The 17,791-nt window shown below is 26.0% G+C and overlaps 2 protein-coding genes across 2 annotated transcripts; one reads left to right on the forward strand and one right to left on the reverse strand.

Moving 5' to 3' along the window:
• Positions 1-140: 140 nt before the first annotated feature.
• Positions 141-6,038, reverse strand: LOC100208936 (beta-1,3-galactosyltransferase 6). The gene is made up of 2 exons (XM_065788954.1): positions 5,234-6,038; positions 141-543 (listed from the first exon to the last, which is right to left on the reverse strand). The coding sequence occupies exons 1-2, from the start codon at positions 5,985-5,987 to the stop codon at positions 251-253; spliced, it is 1,047 nt and encodes a 348-aa protein (XP_065645026.1). The 5' UTR covers positions 5,988-6,038; the 3' UTR covers positions 141-250.
• Positions 6,039-6,497: 459 nt separating this feature from the next.
• Positions 6,498-17,192, forward strand: LOC100212457 (histone deacetylase complex subunit SAP130-A). Its single transcript, XM_065788956.1, has 16 exons — positions 6,498-6,964; positions 7,153-7,184; positions 7,396-7,668; positions 8,044-8,422; positions 8,528-8,592; positions 8,690-8,796; positions 8,881-8,939; positions 12,577-12,687; positions 12,919-13,114; positions 13,221-13,316; positions 13,427-13,648; positions 13,728-14,020; positions 15,167-15,283; positions 15,543-15,640; positions 16,741-16,950; positions 17,045-17,192. Exons 1-16 carry the CDS (start codon positions 6,814-6,816, stop codon positions 17,123-17,125), a joined length of 2,490 nt encoding a protein of 829 aa, XP_065645028.1. The 5' UTR covers positions 6,498-6,813; the 3' UTR covers positions 17,126-17,192.
• Positions 17,193-17,791: the final 599 nt, after the last annotated feature.

The raw sequence follows: 17,791 nt of genomic DNA on the forward strand, positions 1-17,791 counted from the left end.
TTATGAAAATAGCTGAACAAGTTAAATAAGCAAAAGAAGCAAAAATCTACCAGTTCTATTATTCTGACTTTTTTTTCAGCATAGAACTGATTTTTTTTTTTTTTAGCATAGAACTCAGAGGCTATAAAATAATCAAAAAATTTCATCTTAAAGCATTTAAAGTTTTTTATACTAAAATAAAAAATAAAATTTTTTTTCCTGAAAAAAATTATTGAGTATACATATTCACATATACAAATAATTTAATATATTAAATTATTTTATCATAAATGCTGCTAGTTAGATTCGATAATGCAGAGAGTGGAACCCGTTTGCAGCACTTGGATGGTCGGACATTCCAATTGTAATCAAATGTCATTATCAATTCAGTTTCCTTTTTACAAAGTCTATTCTTATATTGAAGTTCTCTATGCTTTTCATACATGTCTTCAGGTTTTTGTTTGTGTGATACAACATGTCGATTACTGCAACCTCTACTTTTGAACTCAGTATCAAATCGTATATCATGAATTCGATTTAACTTTAATGGTGCTAACCAAACTCCTTTAAATAAAATATATATATATATATATATATATATATATATATATATATATATATATATATATAGTATATATATATATATATATATATATATATATATATATATATATATATATATATATATATATATATATATATATATATATATAATTAAATGACCAACATAGTTATATTAGATCAATTTAACACTCTAAGTTTACAAAATCAAACTTAAGGTGTTTAAATTTTAGTCTTAATTTCTGATTATTTCTTATAAAAGATTATTATATAAAATTTGAAATCTATCAAGGAACATACAAATTTAGATAATAAATTTAAAATAATTCTTGACCATTGTTTTAATATTTGGGGTAGGGTAAATATTATTAATACTATTATTTGCTTATTGCCTAAATTTGACCAACAAAAAATTGACCAAAACCTCAAGCCAAAATAATTAGGAGCTGCTTTTAAATAAAAGAATTATTGAAAATTATAAAATAAATTTTTTTAACATCCCATCCTGATCTTCAACTGAGACACAAAAAGTCGAAAACCAATCAAGTCAAAAGCATTTTTATTACACAGTTTTGTTAGTGTTTTCAACTTTATTTTAAACTTTATAACTTTAAAATATATCAATAAATGATACTTTTCCTGCACAAAATTTCCATTACTATTTGGCATCAAACACAAAACATTAACTGATGCTATTTTAACTTAACCATAAACTTTGTTTCTTAAGAAAATTCTTTACAACATAGGGCTGTGACAAATAATTTAAGAGGCAATTCTATCAGAGCATACACTCATATGAATAATCAGGATTTTTTTTGTTGTTGTTGATGTTTTAGATATGACGCTTTCAAATATTTGTAAACTAAATAAGTCAAATGAAAAAATTTTGCACAAAAATCATGGTGATGGAACAAAAGTACCCCAAAAAGTTGTCTACTTTTGATAAAATATACATTTTAGGTATACTATACTTTAATTAAATTCTATGACAGGTTTTAAATTATATATATATATATATATATATATATATATATATATATATATATATATATATATATATATATATATATATATATATATATATATGTATATATATATATATATATACGTATATATATAGATATATATATATATATATATATATATATATATATATATATATATATATATATATATATATATATATATATATATATATATATATATATATATACGTATATATGTATATATGTATGTATATATATATAGATATATATATATATATATATATATATATATATATATATATATATATATATATATATATATATATATATATACATATATATATTTAAACATCTTCACTTTTAACATCGCTGCAAGCAACCACCATTAGAGTTGGAAGTTACTAGAAGAGAAAAGATGAAGTTTATGAAGCAAGATATCGATTGAATTTTTTTAAATTTTTATTCTTTTAATATTTACATACATTGACAAATAGGTAGAATATGTGAAGAGTACTACTAAATTGACTGAAAAACAGGTAGAATATGCGAGGAGTGTTGCTACATTAATTGCAAATAGGTAGAACACAGCTGCTACATCAATCGAGGGTTTTGATTTGGGCAGGCAATTTATCAATAAATTTTTTTTTTTTTTAATTTTAAAGTTTTTAAACTTTTTCCTATCTTTTAAATTAATTTGAAAAAAAAAAGTTACATTTCATGGTAAAAATTAAATACTTTTAAAAACTTTTTTTTTTTTACCACCTACCTTATTTCATTAAAAATGACATTTTAAGTGAAGAAAAACTTAAAATTTGATCACAGTTTCTTTAAGAAATCAATATATTAAAAATCCGGTACTAAAAATGCTGTAATTTTTTGTATTAATTAAAGACCGTTCCAATGATATATAACAATATAGTATTTAATCAATATATACATATATATATATATATATGTAGATATATATATATATATATATATATATATATATATATATATATATATATATATAAATATATATATATATATATATATATATATATATATATATATATATATATATATATATATATATATATATATATATATATATATATATATATATATATATTTAAAGCTAGATTCTTATTACAAAAAATGTACTAAATTGTTTTAACGAATTTGAAACAGAATTAAAGTTAGATGTTAAAAAAATTAAATCAAACCCTAATATTTTAGTTTTTGCTGATAAAACAAATAATATTTACCAACTCACAACAGAGAACTATGAAAAAATTTTACGCGACAATATTACTAGTTCTTATGAAAAAGCCCCTAAAAGTTTGGAAAAGGCAATTAATTTAGAAGCGCAAAGTATTGCTAAAAAAATAAACCTTGATAATAGAATCGAATCAACTGCCCCTGCCCAAGCCTTCATAACACTAAAAGACCATAAACCAAATTTTCAAAACAAACTTCCTTGTAGGTTATTGGTTCCCTCAAAAAGTGAGATCGGACATATAAGCAAAATTAAATTGGACAAAATTAATAATGTTCTTAGAAATAAATTAAATTTGCAACAGTGGAAAAATACCACTGATGTTATAAATTGGTTCTCCATAATCGAAAATAAAAATGACTGCACATTTATTCAATTTGACATTAATGATTTTTACCCCTCAATAACCGCAGATATTTTAGATAAGACTATTGAATTTGCAAAAAGCCACACAGTTATTCCTGATGACACAATCCGTATAATAAAACATTGTAGAAAAACCTTACTTTATTTTAATAAGGAAACTTGGAAAAAGAAAAACATACATGACTGCTTTGATGTAACAATGGGCAGTTATGATGGAGCAGAAATTTGTGAATTTGTTGGACTATATATTTTAGATTTGTTAAGTAAAATAATCAATATAAAAGATTTAGGCCTTTATCGCGACAATGGTTTAATAGTAATGCGTAGAAAATCTGGTCCACAGCTCGACAAAATTAGAAAAGATATTATAAAAAGTTTTAAAAATATTGGCTTTCAAATCGAAATAAACATAAATTTAAAAATTGTGAATTTTCTTGATGTCACATTTAACCTCTCTGAAAATTCATATAAGCCTTTCAAAAAACCAAACAATGAACTATTATATATTAACATTAACTTTAACCATCCACCCCAAGTTCTAAAACAAATCCCAATTTCAATTAATAACAGACTAAACCAAAACTCCTCAAATGAAAATGTGTTCAATTCCTCTTAACCAATATTTGAAGATGCCCTTAAAAAAAGTGGTTTTGAAAATTTTGAACTAAAATTTGACCCTGAAAAAAAGAATACAAAAAAACGAAATAGAACTAGAAATGTAATTTGGTTCAACCCCCCATATAGCAAAAATGTTTCTACTAACATAGGAAAAGTGTTTTTAAAATTGGTCGATAAGCATTTCCCGCAATCTAATAAATTACATAAAAATTTTAATCGAAATACAATTAAAGTTAGCTACAGTTGCACAAAAAATATGGAAAGAATTTTAAAAGGTCACAATAAGGCTTTGTTAAACAAAAAAGAAATCCTAAATGAAAAAACTACAGAAAATTGTAATTGTAAACAAAAAATCTATTGTCCAATGAGTGGAAGTTGTTTATCAAAAAATGTGGTATATAAATGTGTTGTTTCCTCTAAGAATGTACCTGATAAACAATATATTGGCATAACAGAGGGTGAATGGAAAAAACGTTTTGCCAATCATAAGCTATCTTTCAAGAATAAAAAGTATTCAAAAGACACCATGCTGTCAAAATATATATGGGAATTAAAAGAAAAAAATATTGATGACTTTATACTGAATTGGTCTATCCTTAAAACAGCGCCTGCATATAACAATATTTCCAAAAAATGCATACTATGCCTACAAGAAAAATTTGAAATAATTACACATGCAAATCAAGAATGCTTATTAAACAAAAGATCGGAATTAATTTCTAAATGTAGGTACGAAAATAAGTTTCTCCTAAAAAACTATAAAAATAAATGAGTTCAAATAATATTTACATTAACTACCCTTTTTAAAAAAACATTTTAAAAAAATAGCATAAGTAATCATTTCTAAAGAGTTCTTTTTATAATAGTGTCAGCAAATTTCACAAATGTGTGAAAATTTACAGTAGTTAAGACATTTGCAACTTCCTTCCATTTAATTTTTGGTATAAATTGAAGTTTTATTAATTTGATCATTCATTTCTGATGAATCTTTGTTGATGAAACACAGTGTTAAATGGAAAAAAAATTTTGTTGAGTGATTTTCTACTACTAATATAATTGCTCTGTTCTTTTAAGAACATTGAGCACTCTATTGTGTAGAATACTTTTTAAAGTTGTTTAAATATATATGTATATATATATATATATATATATATATATATATATATATATATATATATGTGTGTGTGTGTGTGTGTGTGTGTGTATATATATCAAGGTGTTAGCTAGCCCAATGGCACTGCGTATAATATGGAATTCTCAGTGGATTTAAAATTACCAAAATTCAATGACTTTTTTTGTTGTTGAAGTATTAGGACAATTTAAATAAAATTCCTAATAATTTGTAGAACAATTCAAATAAATATTCCAAATATCATGAAAACGTGGTAAAAAATATATTCCTGGAATTACTATAACTAATGTTAATAAACTATAACTAATGTCAAAATATATAAAAATTACTCACCTAAAGAAACGTCTTCACTGTTATACAACTGAAGCATATCATGAATGGCAGCTAAATACTCAATTAAATCATAACTTATCAAGTATCCACCACCAAGGGCATATGGTAAATAGTGATCTGATAGAATCCAATTATTTTCAGCCCATTCCCCCGTTGTTTTTACATTTGAATCCCCTCTAAAATAACCCCAATAAACTCGACTTAAAGTGCTTTTTTTTTTCAAATCTTCTATAAGAATATCTAAACGCACAAAAGAATCATCATCAACTTTCATTACATAAACGCTTTTTATATTGTTAGACACCCAAGTTATAGTTTGTAGTAATTTTGTAGTAAGAGAATGATAAGAGTCTACAAGATCATTAAGAAATAACATATCTTTATTAATATTTTGTTCACTATGTAATTCTGCTATCAACACAGGGCTCAAGTTTTTAGTTCCAACAACAAATTTTCGACACACTTGTTCTTCACTATATATATCAGATTGTAGCCAGGTTTCTCTAATAGTTTTTCTGCGTAAAAATCCACTTGGAGATGATATTACAAAAACAAGTAAAAAACAGTTTGTCGGGCCATTATTTATGTTTCTTTTAGCAATCATGCTATAGCTTTTCAGTTTATTAACATTTTGAGTGCAATTACTTTGCAGTATACATCGTAAATAAATTCCTAATAGAAATATATTTAATAATATTAACCCAAAAAGAGACCACTTTTGAACAAGAATGAATTTTAATTTTCTAGTGATCATTTTGTCCCATTTAAATTATTTCTCAATTTTCAAAATATACTTGAAACGTTACAGTTATTTACATTTATGACTTTTAATGCGCATAATTAACTTCTTTTTTTTTTTTTTTTACTTTTTGGTATAAAATGTGATAACAAAATTTAAATACTTTGAATTAAAATTTTTGTAAAATATAAGTTTTTTTTTAGTAAAAAAGACATAATTTATGGAATGAGTTTTGAAATTTAAATTTTTAATATGAGTAAATGTTTTTTAATTTAATTAGTAAATACTTTTTTTAATTTATGCACTTTAAGCCAAATGAGAAAGCAAAACTCACCATTTTCTTGCCCAATGAAATTCTTTGTTTTGAACTTTTGCAGATCGGTTTTAACTAATTATGCGAATAAATTATTGTAATTATACATGGGGGCTGCAGTTTTCGACTGTTAATGGATAGTTTTTTTAGTTTAATATAAAAAAGATAAAATTTTGAAATTTTATTTACAGATTTTATTCTTTTTATTCTTTAGCAAGTTATTTTTAAATTGGATAATGTTTTTGAAGGAAAGACTTTGAGCTAGTAGTTTTCACTGTTTGATGGAAATGTCGATAATCGTATGTACCCCCTTTGCCGACAGAAGACATGCGCGGCTGGTGTGTGTTCAAATGTTTCTTTGAATGAGGATGAAATATGTAAATTTGAACATTTCGTTAACCTTTTAATTTGTAAATACTATCAATTTTACCATTACTTTATCCATCCTGTATAAGTTTATTTACCAAGAAAAATTTTTGGACTTTTTTTTAAAACTGGATTACAACTAAAGAGCGCTTATGGGTTGTTATGAAACGAATGCATGAGGAAAGGAAAGATATCTTCAGTGGCATTCGAAAAGTAGTTCTAACTAGTCCAGCAAATATTCGTAACATTACAGTTGCTCAAACGATGGAGAAAGATAAGCTTGAGAAATCCAATTATGGACAACACTCTTTTGGTAAAAACTTCTTTTCCAAATATTTACTTTTATTTACATTTTTTATCTTTTTATGGCTTGTCAACCGTTTAACAAATAAAAGTTAGATCTTTTACATTATAAAGTATAAAACTTGTTGCATTAATGTTTGTTTATAATTGTTTATCAAATTACCATTCTTTTTTTTTTAAATCTAACTTTTTTTTTAGATACTGGATATAGAGCAGTGGATTTACTTAAGGTATTGTATTTGTAGTATTTGTAATGAAAATTTAATGCATCTTAAATGTGTTATATTAAATTGTATATAATATAAGCAAATTAGAAATAGTAGCTTGTTAGCTCATAGAAAATATATAATACTAATAATATTGTAATTAAATACTATATAACACTGTTTATTAAATTTAAAGATTTAAAAATAAAAATATCTTAACTTTATTTTATTATAGACTGCAAATAAACCAAGAAACATTGTGCCTGCTACTCATGGATCTTCTCAAGTTCATGTAGTTCCACCACTAATCACTAACTACATAAATAACTCCACTCATATTATAAGTCCAACTCCAATAAGCCATAATACTTTGGTTAAGGGATCCATAAATCCAAGGCCTTCATTTCATGCACATGTTCCTTTGGGTATTGGAACATCTGTAACTTCCCAAAGAGCAACTGGACCACAAAGATTACCTTCATTGAAGCCTACAAAAAACTCAACTCAAGTAATTTTTTTTTCTGCTGTAGTAGCATATAATTTATTTTTATTCAGCTTTAGTGTAAAATACTAAGTATATTATTAGAAGACAAAAGATATTTAGTTTTTTATTAAGAGCTTTTTAACATTTTGTTACCTGATAATATATAAAAATACAACACACAAGTAAACATACAATTAAAAATATTTTGGATAATTGTGAATTTTTTTTTTTTTAATTTTATATGCATAGGGATCAGTTTATCAATAATGTTTTTTTTCTAAATTTTTATTTTAAATTTAAAAAATACAGCTACTGTTATATGATTAAAAAAGCTTAACTTGTAAGCCAAAAGCTTCTTACTTGGCTGAATCCGCTGAATAAAAGAATTTTTATTTTAAGATTCAACTTCCTATTGGTAATCATGTTCCTGGACTACCAACTGTTTTAACTTCTGCAGTAGTTAGCAGAATAGCTTCTCCAAATATAGCTACTCATGGTCAATCTAGTGATCAGCGAAATGATGGCAGAGCTGCTTTAATCTCTGATCCCCATAATCATGGACTTAGAGGAAACACACAAGCTTTATCACAACATTCTGCAACAATACAAGTAATTGCATCTGGTACAGCATCGCTTCATACACCACAAATTCCAGCTTCTTTTTTGACTAAAGGTGTGAATTTAGGTACCTCTTCAGGAATGCTGAAAATAAATTCAACAAGTCAGTCTAACTCAATTTCTTCTAATGTTTCTGGTTCAGCTTTCAAGTTGGGAATAGGTATAAAAATTATATTTAATTTCTCGAACTAGTTTCTACAAGGTGATTATTTTATTGTGATGTTGTTTATTTCACACTATACATCTTTTTAAAATTATACATTAGGTAAGACATATTCAGGTTCATCAAGTATTATTATTCCAGCTACAACTTCTCGTTCGGATCACCTAGTAAATAGTTTTATTGTTTAATTTTTTTTAACTTCAAGTATTTTTTTATTATTACCTATTTTGCGCCTAAACTTTAAACCTATTTTATTTAATTAAGGATATACGTCAAACTATAGTTCCTTCACCTTATACTCGCTTTCAAACAGCATTGCATCCAGCTACGACAATTATAGCAGCGAATTCGGCTACAAGTAGTGAAGCAAGGTATTTACGCAAGTGTTTAACAGCTATCTTATGTTACTTGAAATAGCCATTTTAAGTTTTTGATTTATTAATATTTTTTTCTAGGTCGCTTCATCAAGTTGGTTATCATCAAATAAATACTGCATATGTTCTGCATGATATGGGTATGCTTTTAGCACTTATATTTTTAATAATATGTCAGTTTACTTCTTAATGTTCGAAAATAGAATGGGACAAGAGTTTTATATACAAGGAATTGTTAGGTTGCACATGTTAAGTTTATAATATTAGGTTTTTTAATTATTTAAATTTCTTCACAATCATTAAAAGAGTTTAAACTTTATCAATTAAAGTAAAGTTTTATATGAAAAAATGGAATTAAGCTTGACAGATATTTCTGAACATGTTTTTAAAAGTCTGTGTTTCTGTTAAAATGTATTATTGAGGGTTAAGGTATTTTGGGCATGATTTATGGTGGTCTCAGCATGAGTATGCAGAGGTAAAAGTGAAAGTTAAAAAAAAATTAAGCAAACAATTACAAAGTTTATGAAAATGCAGAAAGTACTGATATAAAAAAATAAATTGAGATATAAGGCTTTTTTCCGTATATATGTAACCTAAAGATACAGTTAGCAATTTATATACAACAATAAGAAGGAATTAGCACATTTTATCATTCAAAAAAGGCCTTATATAAACAATTTGATTTTAATTATTAAAATATTTTGTTAATTTTATCCATATCCGAGTTAACAGTCAATTTAGCTGTTAATATTAATAAAAATTTAACAATTTGTCAAATATCTATTGTTAATACTGATTATTGATTGATATTGATTTATTGAAGTTAATTTTAAAAAATGTTTTGATAGGCAAAAATAAATTTAGCGTTAAATAGACCGGTTAAAATTAAAACAATGTTCTCATTGTTTAAATAAAATATTTTTTAAGTATATAAAAGGTGACCTCATATATATGTAAAAGAATGCTGTTTAAGTATTAATTTTAATTAGATTTCTTACTGTACTCTTTTATGCAAATAAAAGTACATCAGCTTTATTTATAAAATTCTAAAAAATATAACAACCATTTGAAAAATGTTTTAATAAAATTAGTTTTTAAGAAATGCTTAAAAAAAGTTTAATTACATTTTTAATTTTGTCAAAATTCCCCAGTGACTTCATAAACTGAAATGCAGCACTAATATTTAATAATAACCCCCATAGACTAGTTAAAGAAAAAAAAATTCAAACTTCTGTTTAAATAAAAAATTTAAAAAAATTCTTTTTTACAGTGAATGCATTCTTTTTTCAAATTCTTTTTTCACATTCTTTTTTCAAATCAGATTTTTTTAAATCAAAAAAGCTATGCAGAATTGTAAGTCCTTAAACAAGACAGCAAAAAAACAAAGCAGCTAAATTGTTTTTTTCTAAATTTATAGTTTATAGTTAAATCTTGATAAAAAATTTGTTTTGGTGAATTTAGTTAACTCAAAACTTTTTCTAATGTTTAATTATAAAATAAACACACCTTGTCTAGACTCCAAGGGGTAATCTCTTTAACAAAGTTTTTAAGTCACAAATTGTAGAGTCAAACTTTGAATCAAAGTTAAAATATTTGGTTGGCAATTATCAGACTTTTTTTTACACACGTTAATTAATCAATTTTACATTCAAGACAATCCAAAAATGCCAATAAGTCAAACTATCTTGTGGTCTGTTGCACAAATTTTGAAGACATTTATAAAGAAATTCTTTAAGCTGTTGAATTTTGACAACTCACAAGCTATTTATTTTTGCAAGCTAATTATTTTTGGACCATCCAACTCACTTATCTGAAAGCTAACTCAACAGATGGAACTTGTATGAACAGAATGAACAAATGGCTCAGAGCACTCTACATGAAACAAGAACCATATTATCTAGGGTAGTTTGTTGGAAACAAAATACTTTTTTCTTTTTAATTATTGTCCCTAATTAGATTTATTATTGAATCTTGACAAAAGAGAATGTTTTTACACCTTTCATAACCTTAAAAAGTCACCAAACCTCTTTTCATTGATGTATCTAGTGTTAATACTTAAAATTTCGTCTTGTAAAGATATTTTTAAAGATATAAGGGTATATTTTATTCGTTCTGTGCATAAAAATGTAAATTTTTGTTTTGCTACCATTTTGCCTATTTTACCAAATAAATGAAAGTAAAATTTTTTTTTTTTTATCTATTGGGTATAATAGTCTGATTTTAATTAAATTTTAATTTAGTTTGCACTTTTTTTAACAATGGGGAAAATTATATTTATATTGGTGGCATTCACTTGGTACAGAATCTTAGAGTTTTGGCCATTAAGACATGCCACATACAAATAAGTTAAAAAAATAAACGGTTGTATCCTTATTTTTATTTTTCTCAGATAAAATCTTAGTAAAATGAGAATTCCTTAAAAATTTTAGTCCCTGGCTCCAAGAAGATACTGAAATATGGCCAATATCTGCTAAAAAATTTTACATTTAGCAGATATTGGCCAGACCCCTCTTGTCCCCTCAGAATTGCAATGTTTATTTATAGATTTCAAGTCACATAACTTTAAAAATATTTTATCTTTTTACTTAAAAACTTGTACCTTGTACTAATTTCAGGGGTGACAAATCCAATAGAAAGATCAGAAATATAAAAAGTTATTATTAATACCTGTATTTATCAATTTAAATAAATTTAAACAATTTTTTTATGTACTTGTTTTTAATGCCCAAGAAACCTATGTGACCTTGATTATATCAAAACAAAAAGTTTTACACATTCTATAATCATTTATCTTTCAAAAAACATAAGGATTTTGATCTGCAAGTATATGGATTTCTATATATAGATAATGGGACACAGTCACTTTTTTATAGCAGAATATTGCAAATGGTTTTTCACTACCTTCCAGACTAGTTGGAGTTCTGAAACTTTTGGGATTTTTGAAGTGCTGATATATGTGCATGTTAAAATTGCTTAAGACTGGGAGCTTAGTCATGTAGCCCTTTTTTTTTTTAGCAGAATAGATTTTTCACTATACTGCAATAGATTTTTCACTACCTATCAGTTATCATGATAACTGATAGGTAGTGAAATCTACCTATCAATTATCAGAGTTATCATAAGGCTGGGACACCAGGGGATGGCCCTGGTGCCACAGCCTCATGATAAAAATTTTTTCGATATCATCAAGGGTACATGGGTTTCTTGAGCATCAGGTATATAAAAAACTTACCTAAATTTTTTTAAATTGATAAACACAGGTACTTAATAATAATTTTTTACATTTCTGACCATTTTATTTGATTCATCACCACTGAAAGTAACAAGGTAAAAGTTTTTAAGTAAAAAGATCAAACATTTTTAAAGTTATGCGACTTGAAACCTCTAAATAAACGTTGCAATTTTGAGGAGACAAGTGGGACCTGAACAATATCTGCTAAAAGTAAAATGGTCATATTTCAGGATCTTCTTGGAGCTAGAAGCTGGAATTTTCAAGGAATTCTTATTTTACTAAATGGTTTCAACTGTAAAAAATCAACAAAATCTGAGATATAGATTGACATTTTCAAAAATTTCTGGATCATTTGACCCAGGGAATTACCCTATGCTCTAACATCTTTTTCTTTTCTTTATTTGACTTCAAAGTTAAAATCTGATTTTTTCTTAACTTTTAAATTATAATATGATCTTCACTTTAACAAAAAAAAATTTTTTAAGTAAAGAATCATTTTTATAGGAGATTTTTAATCATATTTTGTAATGAACCTTTTTTAATAGGGATTCAAAGCTTTTCACATCAACTTGTACGTCCACCTTCCAGCTCTGTGCCAATGTTTGCAATTGATAGGACTTTGCCAACAATTCCGCTTGTAACTATTCCAGCAAAAGGTAATATGGCAGTATAACTGAAAATGTATAGTTTTATAGTTTAATTTTTTTTTTTTTAATTTTTTGGTTTTTTTTTTTTGTTTTTTAGTTATTTGCTTTGATATTAAATAATAATTTTTTTGTTGCTGTTTTTTTTGTATGGATATCACATCTTATGTGAAACTTTTTGTTTGCTTTGAGTTTTTTAGTAAATGATGAAGTAAATATTTATCCTAAAATAAATTTGTTTAGATAATTCTATTGTATCTTCTCATGCTAATGAACCTGTTCGAAGTGAGGGTCTGACAATCCATGGGAGTTTGAATATTCATACTTTATACCCCAGCAATTTCCAGCCGATTTTTACCACAACATCACTCTTAAATACAAATGAAACAACAGTTAGACCAAGTATTTTAAGAAAGCGTCCTGGAGAAAGCAGTGTGCTGTAATACTTTTAAAAAAATTTGCTTGCAAAATGTAGTATTGAACATTTTTTTAAATTAATTATTGTGTTTGCTTCTTTTCGTGTAAAAAACAAATTTTCATTTCAGGTATACAGCAGATCGCAATTCTAGTCCTGTAAAAAAAGATCTATTTCAAAGTTCATTACCTCCTGCTAAAATTAAAAGTCCACCTCTGCTAATAAGGTATTTAATAACATTTTTGTAAGATGGTGATTTTCCACCAGTATATAATTACCAGCAAATGTATAATATATTATAATAATATTATCTTTTAATGTATAATTTTAATTTAGTCAAGATAAATCAGCAACTAACATATCGACTAGTCATTCAGTTGTTAATATAACTTCAGAAATCAAATCAACTTCTGTAACATTAGCAGTTTTCACAACCACAACTACTGGCATTATCACTGCCATAACTGGTACAGCTAGTTCTAAATCACAGCTTTTAACAAATTCTGTTAATCACTTAATTGAAGCTTCTCCAAAAAAAAAACCAAGAAAACAGCTAATGTATGAATACAATTTTTTTACTTTCTAATATTTTTTTCTTTGTGATTTATTTGATGTAATATGTTTGATTGTTGTTTAGAATCACTACAGAAGATAAGTATACACCTAAGCGTCTTATTAACTCTAATATGACAGACGATGAAGAAGAATTTTTAAAATCAAATGAAACAATGAAGGATATAAGTCCTCCAAAAGCCACTGTTGAATCAGTGTATCCTGTTAATAACATGAGTTATAAGAACCTTTTTACACTTGCAAATTCATCTTCTACTGAAAAGAAATTAAAAAGTGATTTAATTGAGACAAGTCATTTTGATAACCATCGTCACACAGTTAATGGAATTGTTTCAACTTTGCCTTCAACCATATCAAGTATTTATACTATGATTTTTTATATCATGTTTTAACATTTTATTGTATGTTTTTATGATATACTTACACTTTATGTACAAATGTATGTATATGTATGTGTGCATGTATGTATGTGTATGTATGTATGTATGTATGTATGTATGTATGTATGTATGTATGTATTTTAGGTTGTAAAGGTTTAAAATGTCTGCTTCCACCCTCTAAATGTGTTCTATATAATAAATTAATACTGGGATTAAAAAAATTTTGAAAAAAAATATTTTCAGGGCTCCCATGAATATCTTAAACATCAGACAGGTCCCTAATATTATCAACAACAAAAAAAGTTCTTCGAAAGTATCATGTTGGGTCCCAAAATAAGCAAACTTATATAAAAATATCAAAAATAATTATCATTTTATAAATAACATTGAGAGAAAAAAAGTTTGATAAAATATTTTTGTAAAAATTATTTTTATTTTTAGTAGTTAAGATGTAATTTTGTAAGATGTAAATTTAAAATAATAATTTTTTTATAAAATGATGGTTTTAAATTTTTATAAATTTTGCTTCTTTTGAGACCCAAAATAATATACTTTTGGAGAACTTTTTTTTTTATAATATTATTCTGATTAATACGTTATCGATGTGTTTTTGAGTAAAGACACAAATTACAAAAGTACCTAGGGCTTAAAAAAATTAGAGCTTTAAAAAATAACAATTGATCTCATTTAAGTCTTTTTAAATAATTATTTAAAAAATTATTTAAAATTGACGTTATGAAAAACTACTTTTACAAACATAATATAATTAGTATATTTTAGTATTAGTTTTTAATTCAGTTTTTATTTTTTAAAATAGTAGGTTTTTGATACACCCATTTGTAGATATTATTTGCTAACACTCTAACCTGTCAGTTGATATTTTTACTAAAGCCTTTCTTTTTACTATAGCCTCTCTTTCATTACAATTTCTTAAGTGATAAGATTTATATTTATTATATAATTAAATCTAGTAGTATATTATTTATTTAATTGTTACAAATGTTTATACAGAATTTCAATATGAACTGCTGTTATTCTAGCAGATATTGTTAAAGTTTCTTGTATAATTATGATAAGTTAGCAGCTGTAATAACTAATTTATGTGAATATTTAATTACTTTAGATGATCACCATCATCCTATTTATCGTCACAAAACACTTAGTATAATTGGTGACTACAAAATTAATACAAAAGCTGCTTATAATCATTTCTATCGTGCTTCTGATATGAAAGTGAAAGGTAGTGCTAGTACTCTTTAATCTTTATTAATGCTTATAATAGTTGTAGAAATGTTGTTAACAGTTTTGATATGAAAACATTCTCTAGAGTAACTTACAAGTTAATGTCTGCTGTACAACAGAGTTTATGTTGTAAAACAATCGTTGCAAAAATAAAAAGTGACAACAAAATGACAAAACTTAGACCTGATGAAAGACTTCAAACTTACAGACTTATAGCTTAGAATATCCAGGTTTCTTAATTTATTACTTTTTTTTAGAGGAAAAGCCTTCTCAAGAAAGACTGGTAACAAAAGGTGCAATCGAAGCAGCCTCTGGTTGGAAGTTACATTATTTAACAACACAGATTGATGACTTGGTAAAATAAGTTTTTAACTGTATTTACATAATATTAATAATAACTGTAGTAAAACTGATCACTTCTGCTATATTATGGGACTCTCAGTGGCTGACGAACTTTAGTTCAAATAAAACTTTTTATTCAGCTAATCATTATCACAATAATCTAGTTCTTCCGAACGGTATGAACGGTACTCGATGAGTCATCTACTCTTCATCTTCTAGGATTACTTCTTACTTCCATTCTTTCTTAAACCATATATCAAATCAGTTGCAAAAGTAGCATCTGCTAAGGTTGCATCTCTTTATCGAGCTCGACACTTTCTTACTTCAGATTCTATTCTCTATCTCTATAAATCCCAAATCCGGCCTTGTATGGAATACCATATTTTTGGGCGGATCTTCTAATGATGTCCTTTCTCTTTTAAACAAGGTGCAGAAACGTATTGTAAACATAGTTGGACTTGCTCTTGCAGCCAACCTCCAACCACTATCACATTGTCATAATGTTGATTTTCTTTCTCTTTTCTATAAATACTATAATGGGCACTGTTCTAAAGTGCTAGCGTCTCTACTAAAATTAATTCTCGTGTTACTTGTCATTCAATTCAAGTCTCATACTTTTACTGTGACTGTTTTTAAGTGCTACAAAAATTCTTATTCGTCTAGTTTTTTTTCCTAGAACATCAGTTCTTTAGAATTCGCATCCTTTTTCTTGCTTTCCTGATTCATATAGTTTGCAATGTTTTATCTCGTCTGTCAATCGTTATCTTGCTCTATAAACTTCTTCTTTTCTCTTCCAATAATTTCCAACTCTGATAAGGGTTGCTTGCAGCCTTGTTGGAAGTGAAGATGTTGAAAAGAAAAAAAAAAAAAAGGTCTCATTACATATCTAATCCGTAGAGTCGTAGGACGCTTTTGATTTCACTTGACATTCTCAAAATACTACGTTGTCTAAAATACTACAACACATACAAACGTCACATATAAAATATTCAGATTAACCAAAATTTTTGATTGCTTGTCTGGGAGAAATTCTTACTAATCTGAAATAAGAGCGATTGAAGATAAACATGTTTTCTTATCTTGATTTTAAAATATTTTTGCAATTAATTTCAGATCTCTATTGAAGATGAAATCAGTGCTGAATTCGCTAATTGGAAAGATAAAATACGAACTCCCTGTAGTTCACCGACAAGTATTCACTCAACATCACTTTCGGGCGAAGATGCTCAGCTTCGTCTTATTCACGAACTTATTCAAGGAAATATACAGCGGTGTAAATGCAGCATGGAGCAGTTAGTTGAAACGAAACAAAATCTTTTCAAGGTAATATTAATATTAGTAAAAATAACCATAGTAATAAAATAAAATTTTGTGAAAATAGTAATTTTAAATATCAATTTTCTTGAAATCTTTTTAGGCACTCGTTCATAAGAATAAAGCAATTGATATACTAAATAAGTACAAGCCGAAAGCTCGGTTGAAGAAAAAAGCTTCTTAGCAACCTACCTACCAACTCTATTGTAAATATTTTCATAAACCAATTCATAGTAAACGGATATATCCAAGCTGAGAGTATCTCTTTTTGCGCGGGAAGGGGGTTGCTTTTGTACGGTTACAAAATGGAGTAGATGTGTGCCTGTATATTATAACTTACCTTTGATTTAAATTTTAAATTACATAAATTTTAAAAATAGAAGTTACATAACATTAAATAAATTTTTGCCGCTTACGCTGGTTTTCAATGTCTCAACAATTCATCGCAAGTGTCATGCTATATTTTAAAAACTCATTAAAAAAGTGATTATTTCTTTTTTGATTTTTAATATTATTATATTTATTATTATTATTTATTAATTTTGGTCAAAAGGTAGTAGTTTAAAAGAGATTTAAAAAAAAGGTTTAATTTTATCAACCAAGTATGGCGTAGTGAAGTTTCTCTCCACACCTAATAGTAAAATGTTTTGAAATTAAAAAATTGCATTAAAACAGTATAAAAATTAGTCAAAAAGTTTTGTGATATTAAATAAAATGTTTCATTAACTATTTCATTAACTATACTCAAAAATAGCTCAATTAAATAAAGATTTAAAAACGTTTATTTTATTCAAAATACTAAAACTTACTTTAAGGTTGTATGATCAAAAGTTTCGATTTTTTTTTTTTT

The sequence above is a fragment of the Hydra vulgaris genome, chromosome 01 (genome assembly GCF_038396675.1).
Source record: "Hydra vulgaris chromosome 01, alternate assembly HydraT2T_AEP".
In the NCBI taxonomy this organism is placed as follows: Eukaryota; Metazoa; Cnidaria; class Hydrozoa; order Anthoathecata; family Hydridae; genus Hydra; species Hydra vulgaris.

Excerpts from the sequence above, each read along its gene's own strand:
- LOC100208936 (XM_065788954.1), bottom strand. The coding sequence starts at position 5,987 with ATGATCACTAGAAAATTAAAATTCATTCTTGTTCAAAAGTGGTCTCTT. Across the intron at positions 544-5,233 it reads CAGTGAAGACGTTTCTTTAG|GAGTTTGGTTAGCACCATTA; the intron begins GTGAGTAATTTT and ends TTTTATTTAAAG.
- LOC100212457 (XM_065788956.1), top strand. The coding sequence starts at position 6,814 with ATGAAACGAATGCATGAGGAAAGGAAAGATATCTTCAGTGGCATTCGA. Across the intron at positions 7,669-8,043 it reads CTACAAAAAACTCAACTCAA|ATTCAACTTCCTATTGGTAA; the intron begins GTAATTTTTTTT and ends TTTTATTTTAAG. Across the intron at positions 14,021-15,166 it reads TTTGCCTTCAACCATATCAA|ATGATCACCATCATCCTATT; the intron begins GTATTTATACTA and ends TAATTACTTTAG.